We start from the raw sequence: 26,786 nt of genomic DNA, 5'->3' as shown, positions 1-26,786 counted from the left end.
CGATGCAGGGGGGTCCGTCCTTGAAGGAGGAGGAATGTGGAAGAATGGGGAAGGGGTGGGCGTGGGGCTGAGATTTAGCACGCTGGAAAAGGGAATTTGGGGAAGGAGAGGTAGGGAGGAATAGGGTGTGGCAGAGGTGATGGGGAGTGTGGAAGGGGCTTTGGAGAAGACTGGGGGCGGGACCTGGACGGCCCAGGGGGCGTGGGGTGGGCGTGGTGGCCGGGCGCCCCACGTGGTCGCAGGGCTGAGTTCACACTCGGGTGCAGAGCCTTGGCGTGCTTCCTCTTTGGCACTTCAACGAGTTCGGACCTCAGTCCAGAGCTACTAGAGTTCAGAGTCCCTGGAGGTCGGGGTCCGCATCCCCTGTCATCCTGGGCGGGTGACCGAGAAGCGCAGGAGCCACCTCCTCCGCGGCTATGCGGAAGCCGGATGGGAAGATCGTGCTGCTGGGGGACATGAACGTGGGTAAAACGTCGTTGCTGCAGCGCTACATGGAGCGTCGCTTCCCGGACACGGTCAGCACCGTGGGTGGCGCCTTCTACCTGAAGCAGTGGCGTTCCTTCAACATCTCCATATGGGACACCGCAGGTGAGGGCGGCGCCGTCGGGACAGGCCTTCTTCGGGGGCTTGGCGGGGTGGAGGAGTCGTCTATGGGCAAACGCGGGGTCTCCACCTTGGGCTGTGACGTTCATTGCCCCTCTTTCCCCACTTGCCTTGCTTTGCCGAGAGAATCTCCAGTTCAGTTCAGCAGCACTCTGTGCGTCTTCGCAAAGGTCCAGGTGACCCTGGGAGAGATTCCCGGATCAGTAGGACTCCCGCGTCTTAGATGCTTTAGCGTCCCCCCCCCCCCCCAGGGTGCCCTCCTTTGGTGTACAAAGCAGCCTTTGGAGTTGAGCAGCACTGCTATTACCGCCCCCTTTATGAACGAGGGAACTGAGGCAGAGAGCGTTGGATCACTCTGCTGGATGTAAGGCGACTGGGAAGTAGAATTGGAATCGCCTAGCCTCTCCGACTCACGGTTATTTACCCAGTGCTGGGTCTTGGCCGGTGCGCAAGTCACGTGGGTGGAATAGCTTCCTGTACTGGCATTTTTAAGATAGGTAGTGAATTATTTTTAGTGCGTGTACAACTTCGTCTTAGACTTTCCAGATTACTTTGTTTCTGTCTTCTTCCTTTTCCATGATAAAGAAATAAGATACTTTAAGTGAAACAAACAAACCCGGAAATAATATGGCATAGTTTCAGGGAGAGCGGTTTCCAATGTCTGAAACTCCACGTTCTGACTTTTTATGTTGTTTAAAGAGAGATGTACTCCAAAGCTTTGCTCCTAATCCCTGACTCCTTGTCTTGCGCTTATCAATCTGGTGGATATGTCGCACATTCGGATTTAAGCTGAGTTAGGGAAGGTCTCCGGAGCTTTGTCTTCCGCGTCATCCTTACTTAGCCACCGTGGGAAATGGTCTGATTCTCACTCTCCCTGTCTCTCCTCTGACTCTGGTCTTTACTCCATGTTGCAGGCAGAGCCTCCGATTTTTCTCGGGCTGTCCACCTGCCTCCCACTGAGCAGCCATGAGTGCAATCTCCAGAGACAAGACTAATCAGACCCTGGGCTCCTTTTCCAGCCTCGGACAGAGCTCCTCCTCTTTGCTTGGCTTAACAGGCTTGCCTGCTGCTCTTGGTTTATAGGAGGAGAAGGCAGAATCGGTCCGCTTTCCCCACACCTCAATGTTTCTGGAATAGCTATAGATGTGTGGACACAGCACCGGGTTCCCATTCCCCGTAGGGCAGAAGTAGCTGTTTCAGTTTGATGGGTGGAGCCACTTTCTTCTTCAAGGCTGAGGATATGATGAATCCGGAATCTTGGTCACCAGAGGATTTTGTAACGCCGCCGCGGATGTCCTGTCTTGAGAGCTTGCTGGTGCCTTTCGTGGGGGTGGGAGCAGCTCAACTCATCCCCCGGCCTCCTTGGCTGCTTTTGTGTTCCTGGAAGCCTCAGTGTGAAGGCAGAGGACAGGAGCCATGCCAGGTGGCAGGCCCCTTCTCCACATTCCTCCTGTCTGTGTACACATGCTCAGGGGAACAAGGTACAAAGTCAACAGTGGTCCATGTCACCAACTTTGTACTGCTTTCCTGGTGATTTCTGGGCTGCCAGTCACCTGGAGGGAGCAGAGAAGAGGAGTTAATATTGTTCAGGGTTCTTTCTGTATGGAATATCTACCCTAAAGGGCTACCTTTCCCGCCTCCTGTATGTACTGTTTAAAATCCTTGATCTTTCCCCAGTTGACCTTTAGCTTAGCAGACCAAAACTAGCTTGTCATGACAGGCAGGATGTGTGTGTGTGTGTGTGTGTGTGTGTGTGTGTGGCAGGTACATACCTGGAAGGGCCTTGGGACAGGCAGTAGTCAGTGCCATAGCACTTGGTGAGTTTGTGTTTGACTTTTTTTGAGACAGGGTTTCTCTGTGTAGACCAGGTTGGCCTTGAACTCAGAAATCCACCTGCCTCTGCCTCCCAAGTGCTGGGATCTAAGGCATGCGACACCACCGCCCGGTTTGTGTTTGATGAGCGAATGAGCGTGCTGGGTGTGACTGAAGGAGGTGCTTGCTGGCTCAGTAGGCATCTTATCTGTATCTCTTGGTGCAGTAGCCCAGTGGCAGGCAAGTGGGGTACAGACCGTTTCTGTCTGGGTACAGGCGTGCTCCCCGTTCAGCTGTGGTTACTCACACCCCTTTCTAAAATGCTCTGATAGAGAGAAGGGGAACTAACCCTTGGTGGTATGCTCATGGAGAATCAGAGCTGCCATCAGGATGGTGATCTTACCTGCTATTAGCAAATAGAAGCCAAGCATCATTCCAGTTGTGCTAAGTTCTGCCTCTGGCCCAGACCTGTGCACAGCAGTGGACTGAATGGGCTAAACAATGGTCATTGTGGGGCACTCAATTGTGCCTCCTGGCAAAGATTGTCCCAGCTGAGCTTGTTGACTCTTTACAAATCTTCATACAGGGTTGGGTGTGGGAGAGGGGCACAGGCCAGGTCAGCTCCCTTACATGTGGTGGTGTTGGTACTGCTGCTACTGCTGGTGGGAATTGGGGGATCTTGGACTTGGCTTTTACTTGTGGGAGGATCAGTGGGATGCAGGTATGCGGGAGTGAAAGGGTGTCTCTCTCCCTAGGACCCTGGATTGAGGATCCAGTCCTCCAGGAGCACTCCTGGTTCTGAGGTTAGCAGTCTTCGTTTCCCCCTCTCCCCTGTCTATCTTTGTAGACTTTTTTAGGTGGGCTGTGGACAGGGATAGGAGGCACCCGCTCATCAGCTTCAGGGCCCGGGGCAGGCTTCTTGTTGTGTGTTTTTTCCCTTTGTTACAGGGCGAGGTCTTCCATATGCTGTCATAGGTACTTTGGAATCTCCCGGACACCAGGCTGTGTGGGCACCTTTTGTGCCTCGGTAAAGACTAGTTTAAAGGGCAACGTGATTTCCTCAGAGCCTGAGGTTTTTGTAACTTAAAAGTTCCATCACTGCTGGGCAGGGCATCCTGACTTGCAGACTCAGAGGGCTTTGTGACGAGTCTTTGTTCACAGGGCTTTCTCTCTCATCCAGTAGATATGCAGAGAAATGGAAGTCACGGGTCTCAGGAAGCTCGGAGACGTTCAATGAGTCTGCCTTTTGAAAAGTAGAGGCGCATTTACCACACACATTTTGTGGAATGCTCAAAGATTATTAGAGTTAAAAAAAACTTTATTATGCACATGTTTTTTTCCTTTGCGTGTGCTCATGCGTGTACGTGTGTGTGTGTGTGTGTGTGTGTGTGTGTGTGTGTATGTGTGTATGTATGCACATGTGTGTAGACAGGCAACAGTTTTGTGGTGTGGTTTTTCTCATTCCACCTTGGCCTCTGGTAACCGAGCATAGATCTTCAGCCTTGCACACCCATTAAGCCATCTTGCCAGCCTCAGATTATTAGAATTTTACTGAAAAGCCGGGTGGTCACGCCTGTAATCCCAGCACTTGGAAGGCAGAGGCAGGCAGATTTCTGAGTTCAAGGCCAGCCTTGTCTACAGAGTGAGTTCCAGGACAGCCAGGGCTACACAGAGAAACCCTGTCTCAAAAACCAAAAAAAAAAAAAAAAAAAAAAAAAAAAAGGAATTTTACTGAAAACTCTTGAGTCTGGAAACATTCCAAGTGGGACATTTTCTTGAAAACTCCTGGCCTAAGTAGAATTAAATTATCAAGCAGGAAATGCAGCTGCTCTGTGTGTTTCATGGTGTCACCGGGTCACAAGGAGTGTGGCACTGTCACTGAATTGCCTAGCTAAGCTTCCATTTCTGTGTTTTGGGGAACGGCTTTCTTCTTTGGTTGCAGATTCCATGTTCACAGACATAAATAGCCTCGTGTGCTAGTAGCTTCCACTGATTGGAAGTGAATGTCCTTGGGTGAATTAGGTGGATGTGTGTGTGTGTGTGTGTGTGCGCGTGTGCGTGTGCGTGTAGGGGACATTTTAGCTCCTGTCAGCATCTGGGACCCTTTGCCTTCTTCCCTACAATCTTCCAAGGCTGACGCGACATAGCATCCCTCTCAGGGGAGGTGCCTTTCCTTCCATGTGCCCTGATGTGCCTTCCATGCTTCCTTCTTTGCCATTCACGGGCCCTGGCCAACAGCAGCGTGATTCTTTTATCTGCCGGGAGTTTACACACTGAGGAAGTGACTGTGGTGGAATCTGGGTCTGGGGAACTGCCCCAGGGTTTGTAGACTGAAACACAGAGCCCTGGTATGCTCTTCCCAGAGTGACATCATTCTGAAGAGAGTGCAAAGAAGAGTAGCTCATTATGTGTGTCCGTGTCTGGGATGCCTGTATGCTGGTGCACATACCACACTGTAGTGTGCATGTCACACCAGCAGGGCACAGCAGCATGCTAAGGTAGTTTGTCACCCGGCTAACTGGAGGCATGGGTCCGTGCCTCAGCACTCTTCTCTCATCGTAAGCTCTTCCCAATCACGCTCTCTCTCTCTCTCTCTCTTTTTTTTTAAAGATTTATTTATTATATGTAAGTACACTATAGCTGTCTTTAGACACACCAGAAGAGGGCATCAGATCTTGTTACAGATGGTTGTGAGCCACCATGTGGTTGCTGGGATTTGAACTCAGGACCTTCAGAGGAGTAGTCAGTGCTCTTAACCACTGAGCCATCTCTCCAGCCCCAATCAGGCTCATTTTTGGGTAGCTGAAGTCTTCAGTGTCATGCTGTGCATGGCCCTGGGGCAGGCTACCTCCTCATGCTATAGAGGTCCCCAACCTGGCTGAAGACCGTGCCCTGCACTGAGGCCAGCCGGCCAGCCCTGCAGCCAACTTCTGGTGCGTGTAGTCCTGGAGGCAGAGGCACATTTTCTTAGTCCTGTGCCAAAGTTCAGGACGTGCTGCTTGTAAGGTCCCGGCTTGTCAAGGCTGATCCCGGTGAGGCGTGCAGTGCTGTCTGTCACAGCACACAGCCATGCCAGTCCCAGAGACCGAATGCTGCAGGAGGATCACAGTGTAGAGGGCAAGATGTGCCTCAGTCGAACAGCAGTGGGAGGACTTTGAACTGCTTGGGGTTCACAGCTTTCTTGGAATGCTTGTTTCTCTTCCTGGTCACAAGCCGCGAGCTGCCTGTGCCTCCCAGCTGCACATGGACCCTGTGCTGAACTCTGAGGGCGTAGCTTGAGGGTAGCCCAGCCTTCATTGCTAGGTGGGGTCATGGAACCCGAAGAGGTGAAAACTTTTCCCTAAGAAAGACTCCATTCAAGATGATGCTAGGAGTGCCCGACACAGCAACAAGGCAAGAAAAAAAGGCATTAACTCTGGAAAGGAAGATGTGAGATAGTCCTTGTCTGCAGACACCAGGTGTTTGTGTACAAAGAAAAGTCAAATGTCTAAAGAAACCTATGAGAGCTGCACACATGGTGAAGTTTCAGGACACCTAACGGAATGTAATGAGGACGCCAGTGCTTCAGTGTGGGGCTGAGGAGAAGGTTTTTATTGTAGATGTGAGGGAAAGGACAGCTGGAGGCATCTGGGAAGAGTCCAGAGCAGGAAGAGAAGGTGGGACAGTACAGTGAACTGGTCCATGTGAGAGAGAGAGAGAGAGAGAGAGAGAGAGAGAGAGAGAGAGAGAGAGAGAGAGAGAGAGAGAGAGATATGAGGAAGAGGAGAAGGGGGAAAGAGGGAAAGAGGCAAGGTAGAAGGAGCGGGAGGAGGGGAAGGCGAGGGAGAACAAGACAGAGGGAGGGAGACAGAGGCAGAGACACAGAGAGAGGAGCGGGAGGACAGCACACACCTGTAATCCCAGCACTTGAGAGGCAGAGGCAGGTGGATTTCTGAGTTCGAGGCCAGCCTGGTTTACAGAGTGAGTTCCAGCACAGCCAGGGCTACACAGAGAAACCCTGTCTTGAAAAACCAAATCAAACAAACAAACAAAAAAACAAAACAAAACAAAAAGACAGAGAGAGGGAAGGGAGTGAAGAGAGCCCCTGGCCTAAGGGCAGGGTTACTTACTATAAGGGCAGGGTTACTATAAGGGCAGGTTACTAGGAATGCGAACCCAGGGGGAGCCCACACTGGAGAGGTTTAGGGCCCTGTGAGAAGATCTGAGGGAGCCTAGGTGCTGAGTGAGCCTGGAGTCCAGTGCTCCCAGTGCTCGCAGTGGTGAGCTAACCGGCACCACAGTTAGCCATTTGTCCCCAGTTTGTTTTGGACCTGACATAAAGCTGGTTATATTTCTTGTGTGTGGTTTATTTATTTATTTTGGTATTTTTCGAGACAGGGTTTCTCTGTGTAGCCCTGGCTGTCCTGGAACTTACTCTGGAGATTAGGCTGGCCTTGAATTTAGAAATCTGCCTGCCTCTGCTTCCCAGAGTGCTGGGATTACAGGCGTGCACCACCACCGCCTGGCTTGGTGATAATTCTGTATGCCAACAATGAGCTATCTGAAAAAGGAGTTAAGAAAGTGGTTTTTTTTTTTTTTGAAATAGCATCAAAAATAAACCAAATATTGGCAACAGATTTAATCAAGGAGGAGAAAAAGTTGTGATGTGAAACTGAAGTGTTTCTGACAGAAACTGAGGGAGGTAGGAAGGCAGGGTGGGGCTCACGCGTGTGTCTGTGCACAGTGAGATGACTGCTGGAATGTTAACAGGAATGTCTACAGATTCAATCCCTGTGCTATTTTTCTTTTTCACAAAAGTAGAACAAAATCCCCACCCCCAAATTTCCGTAGTCTAGGCAGAGGCTGCAGAGATGGCTCTGTAGGTAAGGACGCTTGCTTCACATGTGTGAGGAGCTGAGTTTGGAAGCTCCCGCCTGGCATCCAGTGTGCCAGGTAACCCTGTGCTGGGGTAAAAGTGGCCGTGGAGGTGGGGTTCAGTCTGACTGGAAACCAGCAAACTTCAACTTCAGTGAGAGAGCCAGTGTCAAAGTACTGAGGATCGATGCAGGAGGATGCCTGCGATCCTTCTCCAAGGGCCGCACAGGCGAGGGTGCACCCACCACTCCCAGTGCTCAACACACACACAAGAAATAAATAGGAAAATGGCTATGAGTTCCTTGCACAGGGAGCTCTTTGCTATCTGTGGACCGCGGCCGCATTGTGCTGGCTGTGCGCTGACCACAGTTCCAGAACGTTTGCCCTGTCTTCATCTTTCCATCTATCAGAGCCGGTGACCTATTGCTTAGCAAGCCTCACTTTCAACAGAGATTGCAAAACACATTCCAAACTTAATTAGTTTCAAATCTGATTAACTCGGGTTAGCCGTAGTGATGCCATTTTTATGAAAGTGCCTCTTACTTTCGGAGACTAGAACTTTCATTGGCCTCACAACCCGCTTGACAATAGGCCTTGAGTGACATCCTGCTGTGTAGTCAGACTGAGTCTGCTCTATGACGCTGGCTGGCCTGGAACTCACTGTGTAGACCAGGCTGGTTTACAGATTCTCCGAGATCCACCTGTCTCTGCCTTGTGAATGCTGGCATTAAAGGTGTGCACCACCACAGCCCTGCCAGCCTGTGGACTTAACTTGCCTTTAGGAGGGCAATGTAACATCCAACCTAACCTGTCTTGGGTTCCCACAGAATCTTAGTTATGTACTCTTCCAGGCCCCTGTCCTGGAGTAGTGTGTGTGTGTGTGTGTGTGTGTGTGTGTGTGTGCTGTTGTGATCACTTGTTGAAGACAACCATCGGTTTTTTTTTTGGTTTTTTGAGACAGGGTTTCTCTGTGTAGTCCTGGCTGTTCTGGAACTCACTTTGTAGACCAGGCTGGCCTCAAACTCAGAAATCCGCCTGCCTCTGCCTAGCCATCGGGTTTTAAAGCAACCTCGTACAACAAATATCTGACATAAATGTTGGGCGCGACATGGATCAACTTGGTAACAGTATTTTTTTCAGTACTGCTTGTTGTCTGAATCAGCTGAGGTAGATAACTTAATCCCTTGTAAAATGCTCATAAAGATTTCTGTAAAGTATCTCTCACTACTTTCCCATGTGATGCTTTCTATAAAAAAGCAAACAAAAATCAAATGTTTTTAAATGAAATAGAATTACCCTTTCTCCAGCTCCCCTTCCTCAAATCCCTCCCATGTCCCCCTCGCCCAAGTGATGGTCTCCTTTTATTTGCCACATATATACACATGGTCTGCACAAATGTATATATACAAGCTGCTGGGCCTGTTTTGTTGTTTGGGCTGTATGGTGGCAAGGCTGACCATTCTGCACTGGACAGCCAAGGGGGCTCATCCCTGGGCAAGGCTGATTCTTCCCCCAGAAGTCAATGGTTGCCTGCCGGTCTTTATCCAGTAGTGTGTGTGACCCTGGGACCATTCCCTCCTGCGGTGCTAATGTGCCCATTGATGCTGCTATTGCTCTGGTCTTGTTTATGCAGCCATTTCTAGGACAGGCTGTCTCGCGGCAGACTCCCTGGTATTCTGGGTCTTAAAAGAATTCTGTCCTCACTTCTGTGATCTCCTTTAGCCACATATGCTGGATTGTGTTGTAGGTGCCTCTGTTGGGGGTCAGCTCCCCATGAGAAGTTGATCTCTGCTGAGCTGTGGTTTTCTGAGATGGTATTTGTTTGCTAGGAAGAGAGGTCTTTTCTAAGAGAGAGGCTGTGGCTACACTGATAGGTGGGTATAAGGATAAACTTTAGAACGTAGCAGGGAATTCTGCTGTTGGAGCAGAGGGCTGGTCTTAGAGTCCTCCCTAAGGCCCATGGCCGCAAGCACCCTGAGACGTTACCTTGGCTCCTAGTACCAGGCATGATTTTCCTCCTGTTCAGTCCAATTAGACAGCTGTGGATTACGACTGACACCGACTCAGGTACATCTGGGTCCATCTCAGCATGCTGCTAATTGTCAGGGCTCACAGGTGCGGCTGGAAAGCAGGCAGGTGCGGCTGGAAAGCAGGCGCTGTTTATTTAACTGCCTCCCCCAGGTGGCAGCGTGCAGTGTTTTCTGGCACCACAGAAGCTCGCATCCTGGAGGCTTTCAGGTCAGATTCAGTTTGGATCATCAAAATCCTGTGTGCTAAGTGTCTTCAGCCGCAGGGTGATTCTCAACCCCTGACAGGTAGGTAACCAAGGGGAACCTTGGAATCCCTTGGACTACCCTGATCAGTCATTTGAAAGGAGGTCTCCTACGCCTCGCACTGCATGATTTTTTTTTTTAGCTGATGATTCTTGTAGAAAGCATTATCAGCCCAAGCAGATGAACCCTTTTATATGTCTATACATCTCTCACATGTATAGGTATTTGTATATGTATTATACGCACATTCATGTACTTACATGTATTGTATAAAATTTTAGGTATATATAAAATAATATGATGCAATGTTTTCTGCGCTGTTCAATAAATAAAGAGCACAGGCAGTGGGGGTGCATGCCTTTAATCTGGTCTGCAGAGTGAGTTCCAGCACAGCCAGGGCTACACAGAGAAACCCTGTCTTGAAAAAAAAAATCTACTTGGGCTGGAGAGAGTGCTCTTCTGAAGGTCCCGAGTTCAAATCCCAGCAACCACTTGGTGACTCATAACCATCCACAATGAGATCTTCTGGTGTGTCTGAAGACAGCTACAAGGAACTTACATATAATAAATAAACATTTAAAAATAAATAAATACGGAACAAAGTCCTTAGTTAGGGACAGACAAGATGCAGGGAGAGAAGTGAAAATTCAACCTTAGGGCTCCCTCTCCACTAAACTAATGCACAGGGTGGTGGGGGTGGGGTGGGGGGAGCGCTGAGTTCTCACTTGTTAGCGGGACTGCAATGCATGCTGGGATTCTGAAGTTATCTTCATCAGCCAGAGAGCGCTGGCTTCCGATTGGTCAATTTGACACAAGCTGGAGTCAGCTGGGCAGAGAATCTTGATTAAGAAAATGCCATCAGATTGGCCTGCAGGCAAGTCTGTGGGGGCAATTTCTTGATTAATGAATGTGGAAGGCACTAGACCACTGGGGGTGGACTCCCTGGTGCAGGTGGTCCCGAGCTGTATAAACAAAGCAAGCTGAACAAGCCATGGGGAGAAGGCCAGTAAGCAGTGTTTTCTCTGTGGTCTCTGAGACCTTGCCTTTAGGCCCTGCCCTGCCCTGCCCTGCCCTGCCCTACCCTGCCCTGCCCTGCCCTGCCTTCTTGATGAACAGTCTGTATGCAGTCTGGTGAATTTAACTCTTTCCTCCCTTGGTTCCTTTGGGACCTGGTATTTATCACAACCATAGAATGTAAACTTAAGAGCAGAGGGGAGAAGGATCACACCATCTGTCTTAGGTGGTTCACTGCCGTGAACAGACACCTTGACCAAAGCAACTTTTGTGGGGGACAACATTTAATTGAGGCAGGCTTATAGTTTCAGGGGTTCAGTCCATTATCATCATGACGGGAAGCATGGCAGCATCCAGATAGACAAGGTGCTGGAGAAGGAACTGAGAGAATTTTACATCTTAATCTGAAAGCAAGCAGGAGGAGGCTCTCCTCTTCTGAACTGGGTGGAGCCTGAGTACTAGGAAATCTCAGTGTGCCCACACAGTGACACACTTACCTATTCTGACAAGGCCACACCTACTAGTGCTACACGTTTTTCTTTCCCCCCCCCCCCCCCCCCCCCCGTTGTGTGACCCACTTCAGTGCCAGCAGCCTACGGGCATGGAGGCAGGGCAATGGTTAGGAGCCAGTCTGCTCTAGCATGGGACACTATGAGAGGCTCAGGGGGACGAGCCTGCCATAAATCCAAATCCATGCATGTGCTACACGTTTTTCAGACCACGACACCATCCAATTTTCCTGGGGTTGGTAGCTATTGATTTTACATCTGTTACAGAGTTTGAAAATTGTGGTATAATACCATACCCAAATTTCCCATTTTAACCTGTGGGTGTATGCAAATACATTTGTGCTGTTTGCAACTGTTGTCACTGGCTCCAGATTCTCCCTCTGAGGCTGGAGGATGAGTCTAGGGCCTCGGGCTGGCCCAGGAGGGGAGGCACTGTCTCCAGTCTCACCTCTCACACTCCTTGCCCTTTGGAAAATCTCACTCTGATAATCAATTCTTATAAAATACTCGAATACTTAGTGAATGTGCTTGCAGGGGTTTGAATGCCTGAACCTCTGTCAAGTTCTCTTTCCCAAAAAAGGGCTGAATAGGCTGCCTACGGGACGGTGCTGATGGGAGAGTGCCTGTGTGTTCTCAGAGGGCTTTACGAGCTGCAGAAGGAAGTTCTCCCTGTCAGCAAAGAGCTTGGCTTTCTGGGATGTCTGCCCAGCGAGGTGCAATTAGAGGCTCTTCTGAATATGCGTTTCGTTTCAAGAAAACCTTCTCTAGACCCTTCTTAATGTGGTTCATTCTTGTGGTCCAGTCTTGGCTTTGAAGCAAGTTAGAACTTGTTTGAAGCTGATTTTAGCTTCCTGCTTTAATAAGCAGACTTAGCAAGAGATTGGGTTTTTATTTGTTAATCTCCTTTGAGAATCCGGTGGCCAGCAGGCCACACGGTACCTATTGAAGGGAAAGGATCCGGAAGGAGGGCCTCTCTGTGAGGGCTTTTGTCTCCCAGCTCAGTCTATTATGTAACTGTATTTTTCCTGGGTGTTAAAGAACCTCTCTTTTCTTTGCATTACTCCGTGTTCCTGATTTACCCTGGGTAAATTTTTGCTTGAACACACTTGGTTCAGGTGACACTGAGTGAGGAGCTGGGTGACAACATGCTAGTGTGTTTCACTGGGAAGTGCGTCCTGCCTTCGGGAGCGCACCCTGCCTTCTGTGATCGGGCGTGTAGAAGAGGCTTCACCTCTTTACGTGCCGGCTTTGGGTGACCGTGGTCGGGCATTTTGGACTGATTCATCTTAGCTGTTCCCACAGAGTAGTAAGCCCAGCCTGTGAATCAGATTCATATTTCGTCTCCAGTGTATCCATTTTTTTTTATGCCTTGTCTCTTGTCTTGTTCACTCTGTCCGTGTCACCTGTGGGAGGAAGCCACATCTAGCGGAAGAGCCCTCGCTTTTCATTCTTTAAGCCTCTCTGTCTTTGGGGGTTTGCCTGATCCGTTATTTCTTGAGATTGTGACAGACCATCATTCTTTTATCTTTTTTTTTTTAAAGTGTGTATGTGTGTGGACGCATGTGCAGTATGGTCGTGTGAGGTTGACGTGGGGTATCTTCCCCAGCTATTACCCTCCTCAGATTTTGAGGCTGGGTCTCTCCCTGAACCTGGGGCTCACCGGTCTAGCTAGGCGGCCTATCTTCCTTCTAGGTGGCAGGGTCACAGAAGCACATCGCCATACCTTGCTTTGTCATCTGGGTTTTAGGTGATCCGAACTCAGGTCTTCCTGCTTGTCCAGCAAGCACTTCGCTGACAGAGCCACTCCTGAGGCCATTGGCCTCCTCCTTTTCCCTGACATTTGTTTTCCCAACATTTCAGAGTAGGACCCGAGGTTGACAGTTCACATCTTATGAGGATCGGGGACCTGAACTCTGGCTGTAACCTGCCCTGATGCTATATGGCCATGGCTCCTGTGACAGGGGCTCCTGTGACCCAAGCCCAGCACTGTTCCACACGCTTTAATGTCCTATAGAGACCACCCTGAGGTTTACCATTCAGTGCAGGTCCCCAGGCTCCTCGCAGGCCTCAGGGCGGCTTCTGTCCCCACCATGCAGCTGTAGAGGCTTTGACCTGTAGGTCTTTAGTCTCTTGCACAGCTGTTCAGGGTTAGGCCTTTCTTCCTCGTGTTTGTCAAGCGTGATAAAGAACCAGACTTGGCTCTTCATTTCTCAAGAAGTCAGAAGGGAGGGCAAGGGTCGTTCCTTCTAATGGCCTTCGATCGGGTTTAAGGTTGAGAAACAAAGTCAGATGCTGATGTCTCTGGGAATCTCTGTACTTGGGTAAGTCCTGTGCTCAGGAAGTGAGCAGTTTCGCTGACTTGGTTCAGGGGTAGCATTTGGGTTTTGTGACGCAAGTCCAGTGCCATGTGATCCACTCTTACCACCTTCTCTTTGCTCACTGGAGTTTGTGATTGGCTTGTCTCGATTTTGAAGGTGAGACAGGGATGGCAGGGCTGGGAGGAAGGAACACCCCTTGCCCGTCTGACCCTTGTACATCGTGGGGACACCGAGGAAAAGGAAGTGTGACTGTTGTTCGGTTTATGGTTTCTGATTTCCTGATGAGGGTGAAAGGTGGCGACCTCCAGTCTAGGCCTGAGTAGCCCAGGGCTGCTTTAGAGAGTTTCACACAGTCTGTGGCTTACCACAATAGAAACTTATTCTCTTGAAATTCTGGAGTTGAATGTCTGAAGTCCAGGTGCCAGTGGCTGGCTTCACCACAGAGCAAAAACCAAATGTCTCCCTCCTCTGGGGGATCTCCACGGTCCTCTCTGACCCTCTTCTTGCAGGTTCACAGCCTGCTGAGCACAGGGCACTGTCCAGTGTGACGTGATCTTAGCTAATTGTCTCCCCCAGAGAAGGTCACACACAGGGTACGGATGAGGACTTGAGTTGTCTTTCAGGGGCATAGCTGAAGCCACGTCAGTGACCGTAGTGTAAATTTATCTATTTTTGGACATGAGTGGTGTGTGTTGCTCTGGTCTTCTGCTCACTTTTCAAGAAGGAAGCGAAAGCCAGGACTCTGTGTTGGGTTTCTGAGAAGCCATAGTGTCTTAGGTGGCACTTCCCATCTGGGGCTGAGAACAGTGTGGTCAGGTGGTCAGATGGTCAGAAATCCACCTGACCTGCTCTGGTACCCACCAGAATGCCTGTGCCCAGGGCATGGGGCGGGGCTCCCTGATTATCCAAAGAGTCTTACCAGTTGCCCATGATGAGTCAAAGGAAGGGCTGTGAGGGGCTGGGACAGGCAGGACAGTTAGATTCCAGGGGACTGGGATTGCTGGCATCTGTGGCTTGGCTTGTGATCGAGAAGGGGGACAAAATACAGGCTTGATTGGCACCTGACTGTGAGGACTGGAGGTGCTGGTGCTGTTTTCTCCCTCCTAGGCTCCTTCCTGTGATGACGGAGCACTCCCTGGTGCTGGGAACTGGGCACACAGGTGCATGTGGCCTCTGCCTCAGAGAATTTAAGTCCGTCTACACTGCTTAAGCACAACCATGGTCACGTGTGACCTGAACAGTGGGTGGTGTCACATGGAGTAAAATACACTCCAGTTTAGAAGCAGTGGCCCAGAGGGAGGACACGGTCTCAGTGGCTTTCTGTGGACTGTATATTGAAGTGAAGATATAAGTTATGTTGATCAAACAAAATGCAAAATTAAGATAAACCCTGCCTTTAATTGTTCTAGAGTATGTATAAATACACTTGTACATGTGTTTTGTGTGTGTGTATGTGTGCACATGCATGTATGTGCATTGCATATGTATATAGATGTCAGAGGTCAACCTCAGGTGCCACTCCTCAAGATGTGGGTCACCTTGTTTTGGAGACAGGGCCTCTCTCTGACCTGGAACTTGCTGAGTTGGCCAGGCTGCTGGCAAGCTCTAAAATCTTCCTGTCTTCCCAGCACACCCTGGCTTTCTACCTGAGTTCCAGGGTCGGACTCAGGCCTCATGTTTGTATAGTAAGCACTTCATTGGCTGAGACATCCCCAGATCTACACTTTTAAACTTAAGTGTGGCAGTCAGCAACTATTGTATGGGGTTGGGGGCAGCTTTATTGTTGTTGTTGGATGGTGCCGGTCATCCTGTGATTAAAAATAACAGGAGCCATTTAAAAACGTTCATAGCACGTTGCTTCCCTTGTTCAACCTCAGTGCGCAGGAAGGAATGGGCAAGGGTTAATTATGGAGGTTGAAGAGACCAGAGGAGCCTGGGGATGATGGAGGAGACCAAGAGACGGTGGAGAGCATTTGGGGGCGGGCAAGGTTTCATGGACAGATGGCTGGAGCAGGTCCTGCTGGGGAAGTGGAGGCTTAGGCTATAAAGGGGCAATGGGGCAGGGGTAGGAGTTGGGGGAGGGGTGGGCTACAAGGGGCAGTGGGGGAAGTTTGAGGGTGGGCTGGAAAAGGGCAATGGGAGGGGCATTGGATGCCAGGTGAGAGATGCAGCTGTTGGCCTTGGAGTGGGGGTTCACAGGGTGACACATGAGGTCACAGAGTGTGGGTTGAGTGATTTGGCTGTGATAAGGGTCATATCACCATGGCCATCCAGGCCTGGGCTTTGGGACTCAGAGGCAGATGCTGAGAGCGAGTTGCTCACCTGGAAAGGCCTTCTGGAGATGTGAGATGTGTTGAGGCCGACTGGCTGGGAGCCAGGACTGCCTCCCAGCCTGGGAACCTGCTGGTCTGGTTCCTGTGAGATGGCCTGGAGGGCTGGTTTTGATGGTTTCCTGGTGAGTGTTGGACAGGCAGTGCTGAGACAGGGCCACCTGTGCGCCCTATGGGACTTATACCCAGCCTTCTCGGGATTCAGATTTATATGCTCAGACCGGGGACCAAGGACTGTGTGTCTGCCTGACACCCATCCGCAACTCAGAGCCACCTTCCAGTTGACAGCAGGGCGGAGAAAGCTGGGATTCCTGACTTGGAGAGTGTTGGGTTCTGGAAACAACTGTGACCACAGAGGAGTGGAATCAAGCCGCAGGCTCTTTCCTCTCAGCTGCAGAGGCTGGTGGGCTGAAGACTGAGGCTCAACCAGAGACAAACCTCCTTAATGCCCTGACCTTTGACACAGTTCTTCATGCTTCAGTGACCCACAACCATAAAATCATCTTTGTTGCTGTTTCATGATTGTAATGTTGCTACTGCTATGAATCATAATGTAAATATCTGTGTTTTCCAATGGTCTTAGATGACCCCTGTGAAAGGGTCATTTGACTTCCAGAGGAATTGTAACCCTCAGGTTGAGAACTGCTGGTGTAGGCCAGTGGCTGCGTCACTCGGGTCTTTGTCTCCAGGGTCACAGCGCCTTCTCTTCTGTGTGTGTCTTCTGTGGGCGCTTGCAATAGGACTTAGGGCCATTGGATAATTCAGAAAACTTTCTAGACCCTAACTTTATTTCCCAATAAGATTCTATATATGGGTTCTGGGGATGAGGGTGGGGACGTGCCTTTGGATTTACCACGTAGAAAATTCCCTTTCTCTGGACATATGCTTAAAGGATAAGAAAGGAGGAGGAGCCGGGCAGTGGTGGCGCATGCCTGTAATCCCAGCACTCTGGGAGGCAGAGGCAGGCAGATTTCTGAGTTCGAGGCCAGCCTGGTCTACAGAGCGAGTTCCAGGACAGCCAGGGGCTACACAGGGAAACCCTGTCTCAAAAAACAAAACAAAACAAAACAACGAAAGAAAGAAAAAGAAAAGAAAGGAGGAGGAAGTCACTTAAAAACCCAGCAAATAGCTCAGATTTTAGATTTCTTGTTATATTTCCATCACCCCAAACCCCTTCAGCTGTGAAGTATGGCCCCAGACTTAAGGTTGGCTGCTGATCCTGGGAGCCCTGCCTTTCCCTTCTGGGCCCTCTTGTTGAACTTTGAAGGTGGAACCAGTGTTGGACAGTAGCCAGGCTCTGTGGCTCCTCATACTTTGAAGACTGAGAGGAGTCTGTGTGTGCTGCAGGGGATTTCCACTATTGGATTTTCAGTAGAAACCACCAGCTAGGTCATCAGGTCAGGAAGAGACTGCCAACGGGGAAGTGGTCAGTAGGGGTTGGTCTTCCTCACTGTTGTAATGCTGTGAAGGGACACAATGGCCAAGGCAACTCTTATGAAAGGAAGCATTCAGTTGGGGCTGGCTTACAGCTTCAGAGGTTTAGTCTATTATCACTATGGTAGTGAGGGCATGGTGCATGCAGGCTTGCATGGTGTTGGAGCAGTAATGTCAGATGGGTTGTCTGAGGGCCCCACTGCCTCCATCTCAGGCAGTATATACAGAGCATGGAGATATTACATCCTGGCCACAGGGAGCCAAGGAGAGACACTGGACCTGGTGGGGGCTTTTGAAACATCAAAGCTCACCTCCCACCCAGGAGCATACTTCCTCCAAGTAGGCCACACCGGCTAATTCTTTTAATCCTTCTAATCCTTTCAAACAGCTCCACTCCCTGGTGACTAGGCATTTAAATATATGACCCTGTGGGGGCTATTCTCATTCAAACCATCACAGGGCAGAGTGCTACTTCTGGTGTTTGAAAGTGCACAGTATTGTGGGGCATCAGATCAGGTGTGTGCGCCAGGTGTGCGTGCGTGCGTGCCTGCGTGCGTGCGTGCGTGCGGGTCTAGTCACCCTGGAAACTGCAGCTCTCGGAGGCTGTGCCTCTGTGTGTGTGTTGGGAATGGACCTAGATGGGTGGTCTAGAGATGAGGTACCAGAAGGTCAGGCTGTTGAGACCACGTATACTTCACAGGGAACCTCACAGGTAAACATACCTTTTATCCTGAGGGACAGGTTTTACAAAGCTAAACCATTTCTCTAGTAGTATTAGGGCCTTCCCTCAGGGAATAAATAGCTCAGTTGAGATCCAAGGAGGATGCCTGGATTTCTGCCTGGGTGCTGGGAACTTCCTAGGGAATTCCTAAGCCAGAATCCTAAGTTGCAGAAGCTCTGAGACACTGTCAGAGGAACAGCCAGACATTTTTGGAACAAACTCTGGCTTGTGGTTTGTCTGAGGTGTGCCATGACCTATTACAAAGGATGTCATCAGTGGTACTATTTGATTGTTTTTAGAGATAGGCTCTCTTTACAAAATCTTGGCTGTCCTGAGCTCACTATGTAGACCAGGCTGGCCTTGAGCTCACAGAGATCCACCCAAGGGCTGAAGAGCTTGGGGATCCTCCTGCATGCTGAGATTTAAGGTGAGCACGGTCACATCTTCAATATTGTTCCCTGAGAGAAGCCCTGGTGCATGGAAGAGTCTCAGATAAAGCCTATTGGTGGCACTAAGGGCCTGTGGCTTGCGCAGTGGTTCTCAGCCTTCTTAACGCTGCGACCCTTTAATACAGTTTCTTACATTGTGGTGGCCCCCAATCATAACATTATTTTAGTTGCTACCTGTAACTGGAATTTTGCTATTGTTGTGAATCATAATGTAGACATCTGTGTTTTCTGATGGTCTTGTCGACTGACCCCTGTGAGAGGGCCTTTCAATCTCAAAGGTGTTGAGACCCACAGGTTGAGACCCACTGACCGGGGGAGACATGTGGCCCCATTTCCTCGTCTCGTGGAGATTTCATTATTTGGTTTTGCAAACATTCCTGGAGAGCCTTGACGTCCATGGAGCATCCCAGCATCAGATACTTTAAAAATATGCAGATAAAATGTTCTAGATCTTGCGTACTGAAGGGAGTTTATGGCTGGCTGTAAATGTTTAAAATTCATTGGACTCTGTGGAGTGGAACTCAAATAACCTTTCTAGTAGCACTTGTGGGTTGAACTTGAAAACACTGGGGTAATCATAATTTCATGATAAAGAAAGGGAGGCGCGCACAGCTCGGCCCAGACTGAGCCATGCAGGTCTCCGAGGCTGGGCTCCTGGCTCTGGCCTTTGTCCTTGTCCCCACCTCTGCATGTCTTTGGTTCAGTCTTGTTTACACCATTGCAGGGATTCTGCCAGCTCCCAGCTAATATACGGTGGGGCTGCATGTGCAGGGCTCCCTTGACAAAATCCCCCTTTTCTCTGGGCTAACCCGGAGCTTGTAGAAGTGATCTGAGACTCACCTTTCAGCAGCTACTTTTAAAAAATGTGTTTATTTTCTCTGGTTCTGGGTAATGGGACCCCATTCTGGCTCCATTCTGGCTGCACATGTGGATCTAGGGTTGGAAGGTCGTCGGCATTTTTGAAAGTGCCACCCCCTCTGTGCCCCACTCATTGAGATTTTGCGGGCAGGGATGCCCATGGTTTCAGAAGGACAAACCAACACATTCATTGATATGGACCACAGAGGTAAAAGTCACAGATGTTTGGCCTCATAGACTGTTTGGCCATGGGGACTGGGGAGTGTAGTAGATTGGGCTGTTTACAGAGCCCTGGGAGCTGATCTGGGGGAGGGCATTTTTCCAGGTTTGCCTCGGGGCCTTTTTAACCCTTTTTTAACCCTAACCCTTTTTTACCCTGAATCGGAGAAGCACCAGGACTGGGGAGAAAGCCATTCTCAAGAACTAGGGAGACACAGGGCATAGGTCAGCTGCCCAGGTGACCAGCCAGCCTCAGAGATAGCTTGCAGCTGTGCATCTGAGAGAGTAGAGCCTGACCCTGTGTGTGAGGGGTGAGGGGTGAGGGGGAGGAGTCAAACTCACTTATTGATCACACGCTAGGTACAGGGCTAAGTTGTTTACCAGGGTGAATTCATTGTGTTTTCTCAACCATCCCTTGGCAGGTGCTATCACATTTCAGCAGCCAGGAAACTTACGCCCAGTGCTGAGAGGCTTACAGGGCTCACGGGGACTTTCTGTGTAAAACGGGCATCCGCAGGAAGTAGTCAGATGTTGATTGCCAGTGCCAGTGTTCGGGGAGGAGACCATAACACACTGCCTGTGGTGTTAGCTCAGTTCTCAAGGAAGCCAAGCTGCTTGACCAAGGACCCAGGGATCCAGTGGGAAGGAGGCAGGGAGGGGAGAATGAAATGCCCTTGCCTTATGGGGTGTGTGTTTGTGTGTGGGGGGTGACCTCGGGACTGCTCAAGCCTGCCTGACTCTGTGTAAGTTCCAGGACACAGATGAGGAATGTTACGTAGGAAGGCAAAGTGAGTTTGGAAAAGCCAGTGAGGTAGAAAGACTCCTAGTCATCCTCTTTCTCTGCCTTGTCTCAGTGTCTGGGTCTCCTGCGTGGTGTCAGTTCCCTTCATCTGGGACCATCTTGCAATGGACGATGCCCGCATTTATGTCACCTGGGAGTCCTGTTAGCCACTAGGAGAGCTAGAGATCTGAGCGTGAAGACTAGGCTATAAGTTCTTCATCTGATTTGCGGATGTCATTACTATGAGGAGCCTGTTGATTGGCCCTCTCTTAGCTGCATTCTCGTCTCCCGTCTCCTACTTCCTTCAGTGCTTGCAATCTTCATTTTATATAATTACTATTTACTTTTCAAAAGGCAAATCCTACTTTTTTCAGGACAGGGTCTTGCTGTATAGCCCAGGTTAGCCTTCAACTGGCAAGCCCGCCTGTTCCAGTTCTTCAAGTGTTGGATCGCAGGCGCATGCTGCCACTGCAGGCTTCAAATCAGGCAGATTTATCTGGGACAGAAGCTAGTTGGGGCGTGGGTGTTCATACAATTCTTTCTTTGTCCTTAGCGAACTATGTTACAGAGACTTGAAAAAATTCCTTCATAGCTGGTGGAATGTCCTCTCTCTGTGTCCTTGTGTCTGTGCTCCTGTGGAATCTGTAGTTAAATGGATAACATTCTAGCTGTTGGAAATTTCATGATCCTAGAAAGTTGTGCTGAGAGATGTCTGGTGTGTATATTTGTGTTTGCTTATGTGTTACAGATATATTCATGTGCATCCATGGGTATGTGTGTGGACATTTTGTGCATGTGCATTTGTGTGTGTGAATGCATGTTTGGGTATGCTTATGTGTATTGGGGGAGGTGTTTCTCTTGTGTAAGCAAAGGTCTGTCTTGTCAGTGTTGCAGACTGTAGTTGGACAGTAGCCACACATTTGGAGAATAGCACTGTTTGGCTGGGCATAAGTACCCTGTCAAAACACAGCTATTTCAGAATGATTGAAGATGAGGTGAGGTTTGTTGCTACCTGGCTTAAAATAGTGGTGGAAATCGGCCAGGGACACTACCATTTTGTATTCGATGGACCCCTCAACTCAAACAAGGGTGTAAAACTGTTCAACATTGTCTTAGGGTTTTATTTCTGGGAACAGACACCATGACCAAGGTGATTCTTATAAAAGACATTTAACTGGGACTGGCTTACAGGTTCAGAAGTTCAGTCCATTATCATCAAGGCAGGAAACATGGCAGCATCCAGGTAGGCATGGTGCAGGAAGAGCTGAGAGTTCTACATCTTCATCTGAAGACTGCTAGGAGAAGACTCACTTCCAGGTAGCCAGGGTAAGGGTCCTAAGCTCACGCCCAGAGTGACACACCTACTCCAACAAGGCCACACCTTCTAATAGTACCACTCCCTGGGCCAAGCATAGACAACTATCACAAACATCTAGGCGGGATAAGCCCACCTTTACTCAGATTAAAGGGCCTTACCTACAGACAAGCAGACGCAGCGACTCTGAAACACAGTAGTCTGGAGGTATTTAAAGATTATTATTGCTGGGCAGGTGGCCGGGTGGTTGGCGCATGCACTTGGGAGGCAGAGGCAGGTGGATTTCTGAGTTCGAGGCCAGCCTGGTCTACAGAATGAGTTCCAGGACAGATAGGGCTACACAGAGAAACCCTGTCTTGAAAAAACCAAAATAAGTAAATAAAAGAAAGAAAGAAAGAAAGAAAGAAAGAAAGAAAGAAAGAAAGAAAGAAAGAAATATTGACCTTGGCAAAGTAGTGTTGGGAGGCAGAGGCAGCTGGATCTCCACGGGTTCAAAGGCAGCCTCATTTACATAGCAAGTTCCAGGCCAGCCCAGCGACAGAGCTATGGTGAGACCCTGACAAACAAATAACAGCAACAAGCCCCAAACAGTTGATGTGTGTTTTTACTGATATATATTTTACTATCGACATGGTAAATATCTTAGTCCATTTCCCTGTTCTGGGGTAGACACTCTGACAAAAGCAATGTAAGGGAGAAGGGGTTTATTTCAGCTCAGAGTTCAAGGGTGCAGTCCGTCATGATGGGCAATCAGGGCAGCAGGAAGTAGTTGGTCACATGACACCCACAGTAACAGAGAGTGGTGAAGGCGTGCTGCCGCTCAACCCCCTCTCTCCGTTACGCAGTGCAGGTCCCAGCCAAGGGAAGGAGCCGCCCTGTAGATGGTCATCCCACCTAAGTTACACCACAGGTGTGGTCTGAGGTCTGTCTCCCTGTGATTCTAGATTCTATCAAGCTGACAGCACAAACCCCATGGTAATGAGATCTAACCACAGGTGGGGTAGCCACTGTGTCTTTGAAGTGGTTACACTGTCATGTCTGTACCACCAGTAGGATGGAAAACATCCTAAGCTCCTTGGGAACACTGCTGCAGCTCACTGCTGGTCCTTGTGGCAGTAGGAACGCAGCGCCGTGTGCAGTGGCTCCCCCTGCCCTTGCATTGCTGCTTCCTGAGCATGTCCCCATGTCACAGCACAAATGCTGCAGCTGTGAGAACACTCCTGAACCATGGACGGCTGGGAGATCCTCACCCACTGAGTATAAAGCATTGCGTCTCCTCAGGGTCTGATCTGACTGGGACATCACAGAGTGTGACACAGACTGTTGTTAGAGACCCACGGTGGGGCTCTAGCTCAGTGGTGGGTGCTTGCTTACCTCACATCCACAAGGCACTGGGTCCATTCCCAGTATTACACATGCACGCATGCACCCAACATCAAGACCCATGTGGGCAGTATTGCTTTAAACTTTTAAAATTTTATGTGTGGAGATGCTTTGCCTGCACATGTGTCTGGTACCTGCAGAGAACAAAAGAGGGCATTGGAGCCCCTGGAACTGGAGTATACGTGATTAGGAGCCCTCAGGAAGGTGCTGTGAATTGAACCCAGGTCCTCTGGAAGAGTAGCCAGTGCTTTCGGCCACTGAGGCATCTTTCAAGTCCTGGGAACCTTGTGTTTTAAGCATGGTGTATGTGTGTGTGTGTGTGTGTGTGTGTGTGAGAGAGAGAGAGAGAGAGAGAGAGAGAGAGAGGAGCTTGTGTGAGTCCATGCCTACACAGAGACCAGAATAAGACATAAGACATTCAGTGTTGTACTCTATTACTGTGCATCTTTTCCCTTCTCTTTTTGTTTTTTTTTTTTTTTTGTTTGTTTGTTTTTTTGTTTTTCGAGACAGGGTTTCTCTGTGTAGCCCTGGCTGTCTCGGAACTTTGTAGACCAGGCTAGCCTCGAACTCAGAAATCCGCCTGCCTCTGTCTCCCAGAGTGCTGGGATTACAGGCGTGCGCCACCACCGCCCGGCCATTACTGTTCATCTTAGTACCTCAAGATTTTCACTGAATCTGGAGCTAGGAAGTGGCTAACAAGCCCCAGCAATTCTCGTGTCTTCTCCCCGCCTCAGGGATGGGTTTGTATGTGGCCATGTCTTTTTTTTTTTTTTTGAGACAGGATCTTGTATGTAACCCTTGCTAACCTGGAACTCTCAGACATCTGTCCTATTCTGCCTCCCAAGTGCTCCTGAGGATTAAAGTGTGTACCGCCACTCCTGACCATAGATATGTTTTTGCATGGTGTGTGGATCTGAGCTCAGATCCTCAAAGCACCTTGTTTTCAAGTGAGAAAACGCAACCACTCTCTGATCAGGAGGCACCCGTGTGTGTCCCTTGTTCTGAATACTGACAGTGGTGGTATGAGAACTCCTTCTGGTGCCCGGGAGGGGGGCGGAGAGGCCAGCTTTAACTGGATATGGGGTCCTGCCCAGTCACCTGGGCCAGCTTTATGTGGTCCCTGGTGTTCCAGTCCCCTGCCCTGAGGTCCTAAGTCCTCTGAGGGTAGGGTGGAGATCCTAACCACAGTTTGGTGGCGGCATATCCTGGGTTGAATAATCCTCTCTCTTTTTTCTTGCCAGGGCGGGAGCAGTTCCACGGTCTGGGCTCCATGTACTGTCGCGGAGCGGCCGCTATTATCCTTACCTATGATGTGAATCACCCACAGAGCCTATTTGAGCTGGAGGACAGATTCCTGGGCCTGACAGAAACAGCCAACAATGACTGCCTCTTTGCCATTGTGGGAAACAAAGTGGACCTGACCATGGAGCGGGCCACAGAGGGTGGGGAGAAGGAAGGACTGGCGTCTGGGAAGGCGGGCAGCTGTGCTTCCTCCAAGGTACCCAAGCAGGTGCATCCAGAGGATGCAATGGCTCTTTACAAGAAGATCCTGAAGTACAAGATGCTGGATGAGAGGGAGATGCCAGCTGCCGAGCAGATGTGCTTCGAGACCAGTGCCAAGACCGGACACAATGTGGACCTCCTCTTTGAAACCTTGTTTGACCTGGTGGTACCTATGATCACACGGCAGAGGGCTGAGGAGTCATCTCAGATTGTGGACATAGCCAGCTGCAAAACACCCAAACAGACTAGATCTGGGTGCTGTGCCTAGCAGCAGGAGGTCTGTCTTGTCATCTGGCGTGTGTGGGAGCCACTGGGCTAAGAAACCTCACACAACACTGTGTACTGAGGACAATGGGCAGAATGACCACCAGCTGCTAATACAGGCCAGAGTGCCCAGCAACCTCTGGGCATCCGGAGGTGGCACTCAGACATGCGGAGCCAGCCTGGTGCCACCTCATCTACTGCCCTATGTGTCTGTCATGGAGATACCGTCGTGGAGCCTGCGGTCTGAGGACCTGCCTTGGACTGGTCTTTACTCTGTCAGTGACTATATCCTGCACCGTGTCTGTTCTCAGAGGCCTGTGTCCACTGTGATTTATATATGGTCTTCCTGTTTGATACCTGTACCTTGATATGTTATGATGACAATTTTCCACATTTAATTTATATAAAATCAGGAATGGCTGTTTTTATAATGGGTGAAGCCGATGGGCTATATATTATTAAAAAATGATTTAGGGAAAAGCCTTGTTCTTGGGAATGTTTGACTTTTATTTGAACCACAGGAAATTCCTTAATTCCGGGAAGGGGTTGGGGGTGGGGGTGGTTACCATGAACCTGTCTTTAAATGTGACAGCAAATCTCTCTCTTGAAAGTTTCATTCAGTCCTTGACAGTTCCAGGATATTTGGATGAGTCTTTTACCAAGTTGTCCGGACCACCTGAACTGTAGTGGTGGCTACGCTCACAGCTTGATCCTGATCTGATTGGAGTCCATTCCAAGTCAAAACCCCTTTGTGGTTTTCCTGTGGGTGGTGAAGTAGCCGCTCCGCAAGAAGCTGACAGGCAAATGTGGGAGACAATAGCGCCTGTGTTCTTAGGAATTCATTGAGAGCAAGCAGGCAGAAACTGGGGTTCTGTGAGGTAGAGAGGCCAGCCCATTGTAGGCGGGCTTTGCTATCGCTGCTGAAGGCCGGCTTCTTGGTTGGCTAGGTTGCTGCAGGCCTGAGTGGCCTTCCCTGCAAAGCCTGCATCCTTCAGATGAGATACAATGTTGCACCTGACATAGAGCTTGGGATAAAACATCAAGCCCAAGGCTTCCTCCTGCTGAAGCACATCCCGGAGCCCCCACGTTCACTTTCACAGTAGCTTGTTAAAAACTGAAAGTGAAGAGTATGCTTCCACTGAAATCTCTGGAGCACCCCAATAGAGGCAGAAGCTGTACTTCCTGTCCTCGAGATAGATCTTGGCCAGCGACTCATCTGGGAAGTGTGTGACTCAGAGAGCCCGGAGTCATTCCTTTGACCCTTGACCCGTCAGAGTGAAACTGGTCACATGACTCGGCTTCCGCTGTTCATGTTTTAAGGTCCTGAGTGGGCAGGTGAATTCCCAGGATCCTTTCTTCACAGCGTTCTCTCTCTCGAGTCCTGTCTGCACTGAGTTTCTCAGCTGCTGTGCTCTTGAATGGCCGCATGCCCAGGGGCTGGTATTCAGGGACAGAATGCCACTTCCGCTTCCAGGTGCCCTCTGTGTTTGCTACTTCAGAAGTGAAATCAGCGGTGGGCTCTTTCATGGCGCTCTGGTGTATTTCTTGAACGTCACTGGCCCTGTGTGGCCTGGAGGAGGGACAGTCAGTTCATCAAATGCCTGCTTAGCAGTCTGTATACCATCAAGTGACAAGGATTCCTCAACCAAACCCTGACACCCTGTCCTGAGCAGTGCTTCTTGGGGACTCTGTACATTATTAGCCTTGGTCTCTCCGTAGGGAACCAGGTCCTTGGGTCTTATTTAAGGGGCTACAGGGCTTAAGTTTCTCTAGGAAGCCACAGTTCTGTGAGTTCTCAGTGGGTGACTTGCCTTTGTGGGCAGTGTGAATCTCTACAGGATAGGGGAAATAAATGGTCTGGGAATGTGACCCCAAACACCCTTCTTTCCTTTGTCCCAGTGTGGTAGGGGCCAGGAGCCAGGGCTGCAATCAGGGACCTTAGAAGCCTGTTACGGCTGGAGAGATGACTCAGCAGTTAAGAGCACTGACTGCTCCTCTGAAGGTTCTGAGTTCAAATCCCAGCAACCACATGGTGGCTCACAACCATCCATAATGAGATCTGATGCCCTTTTCTGGAGTGTCTGAAGACATCTATATCATATTATATTCACATATAATAAGTAAATAAATCTTTAGCAATGTTAAA

The 26,786-nt window shown here is 49.7% G+C and overlaps 1 protein-coding gene and 1 non-coding gene across 3 annotated transcripts; one reads left to right on the top strand and one right to left on the bottom strand.

Moving 5' to 3' along the window:
* Positions 1-276: 276 nt before the first annotated feature.
* Rab20 (RAB20, member RAS oncogene family) lies at positions 277-26,786 on the top strand. 2 transcript variants are annotated; one of them, XM_052162250.1, is made up of 2 exons: positions 277-588; positions 24,115-26,786. In XM_052162250.1, exons 1-2 carry the CDS (start codon positions 417-419, stop codon positions 24,642-24,644), a joined length of 702 nt encoding a protein of 233 aa, XP_052018210.1. In that variant the 5' UTR covers positions 277-416; the 3' UTR covers positions 24,645-26,786. The 2 variants fall into 2 exon arrangements, with proteins under 2 accessions (XP_052018210.1, XP_052018209.1); XM_052162249.1 differs by lacking the exon at positions 277-588 and adding an exon at positions 1,370-2,084.
* On the bottom strand, positions 11,120-11,253 carry LOC127669072 (small nucleolar RNA SNORA42/SNORA80 family). Its single transcript, XR_007974279.1, has one exon. It is a non-coding gene; the product is annotated as a small nucleolar RNA SNORA42/SNORA80 family (small nucleolar RNA).

This window comes from Apodemus sylvaticus, chromosome 18, assembly GCF_947179515.1.
Source record: "Apodemus sylvaticus chromosome 18, mApoSyl1.1, whole genome shotgun sequence".
Taxonomy (NCBI): domain Eukaryota; kingdom Metazoa; phylum Chordata; class Mammalia; order Rodentia; family Muridae; genus Apodemus; species Apodemus sylvaticus.
The sequence above is the reverse complement of the archived record's forward strand: the minus strand, read 5'-3'. Positions and strand labels throughout refer to the sequence as shown.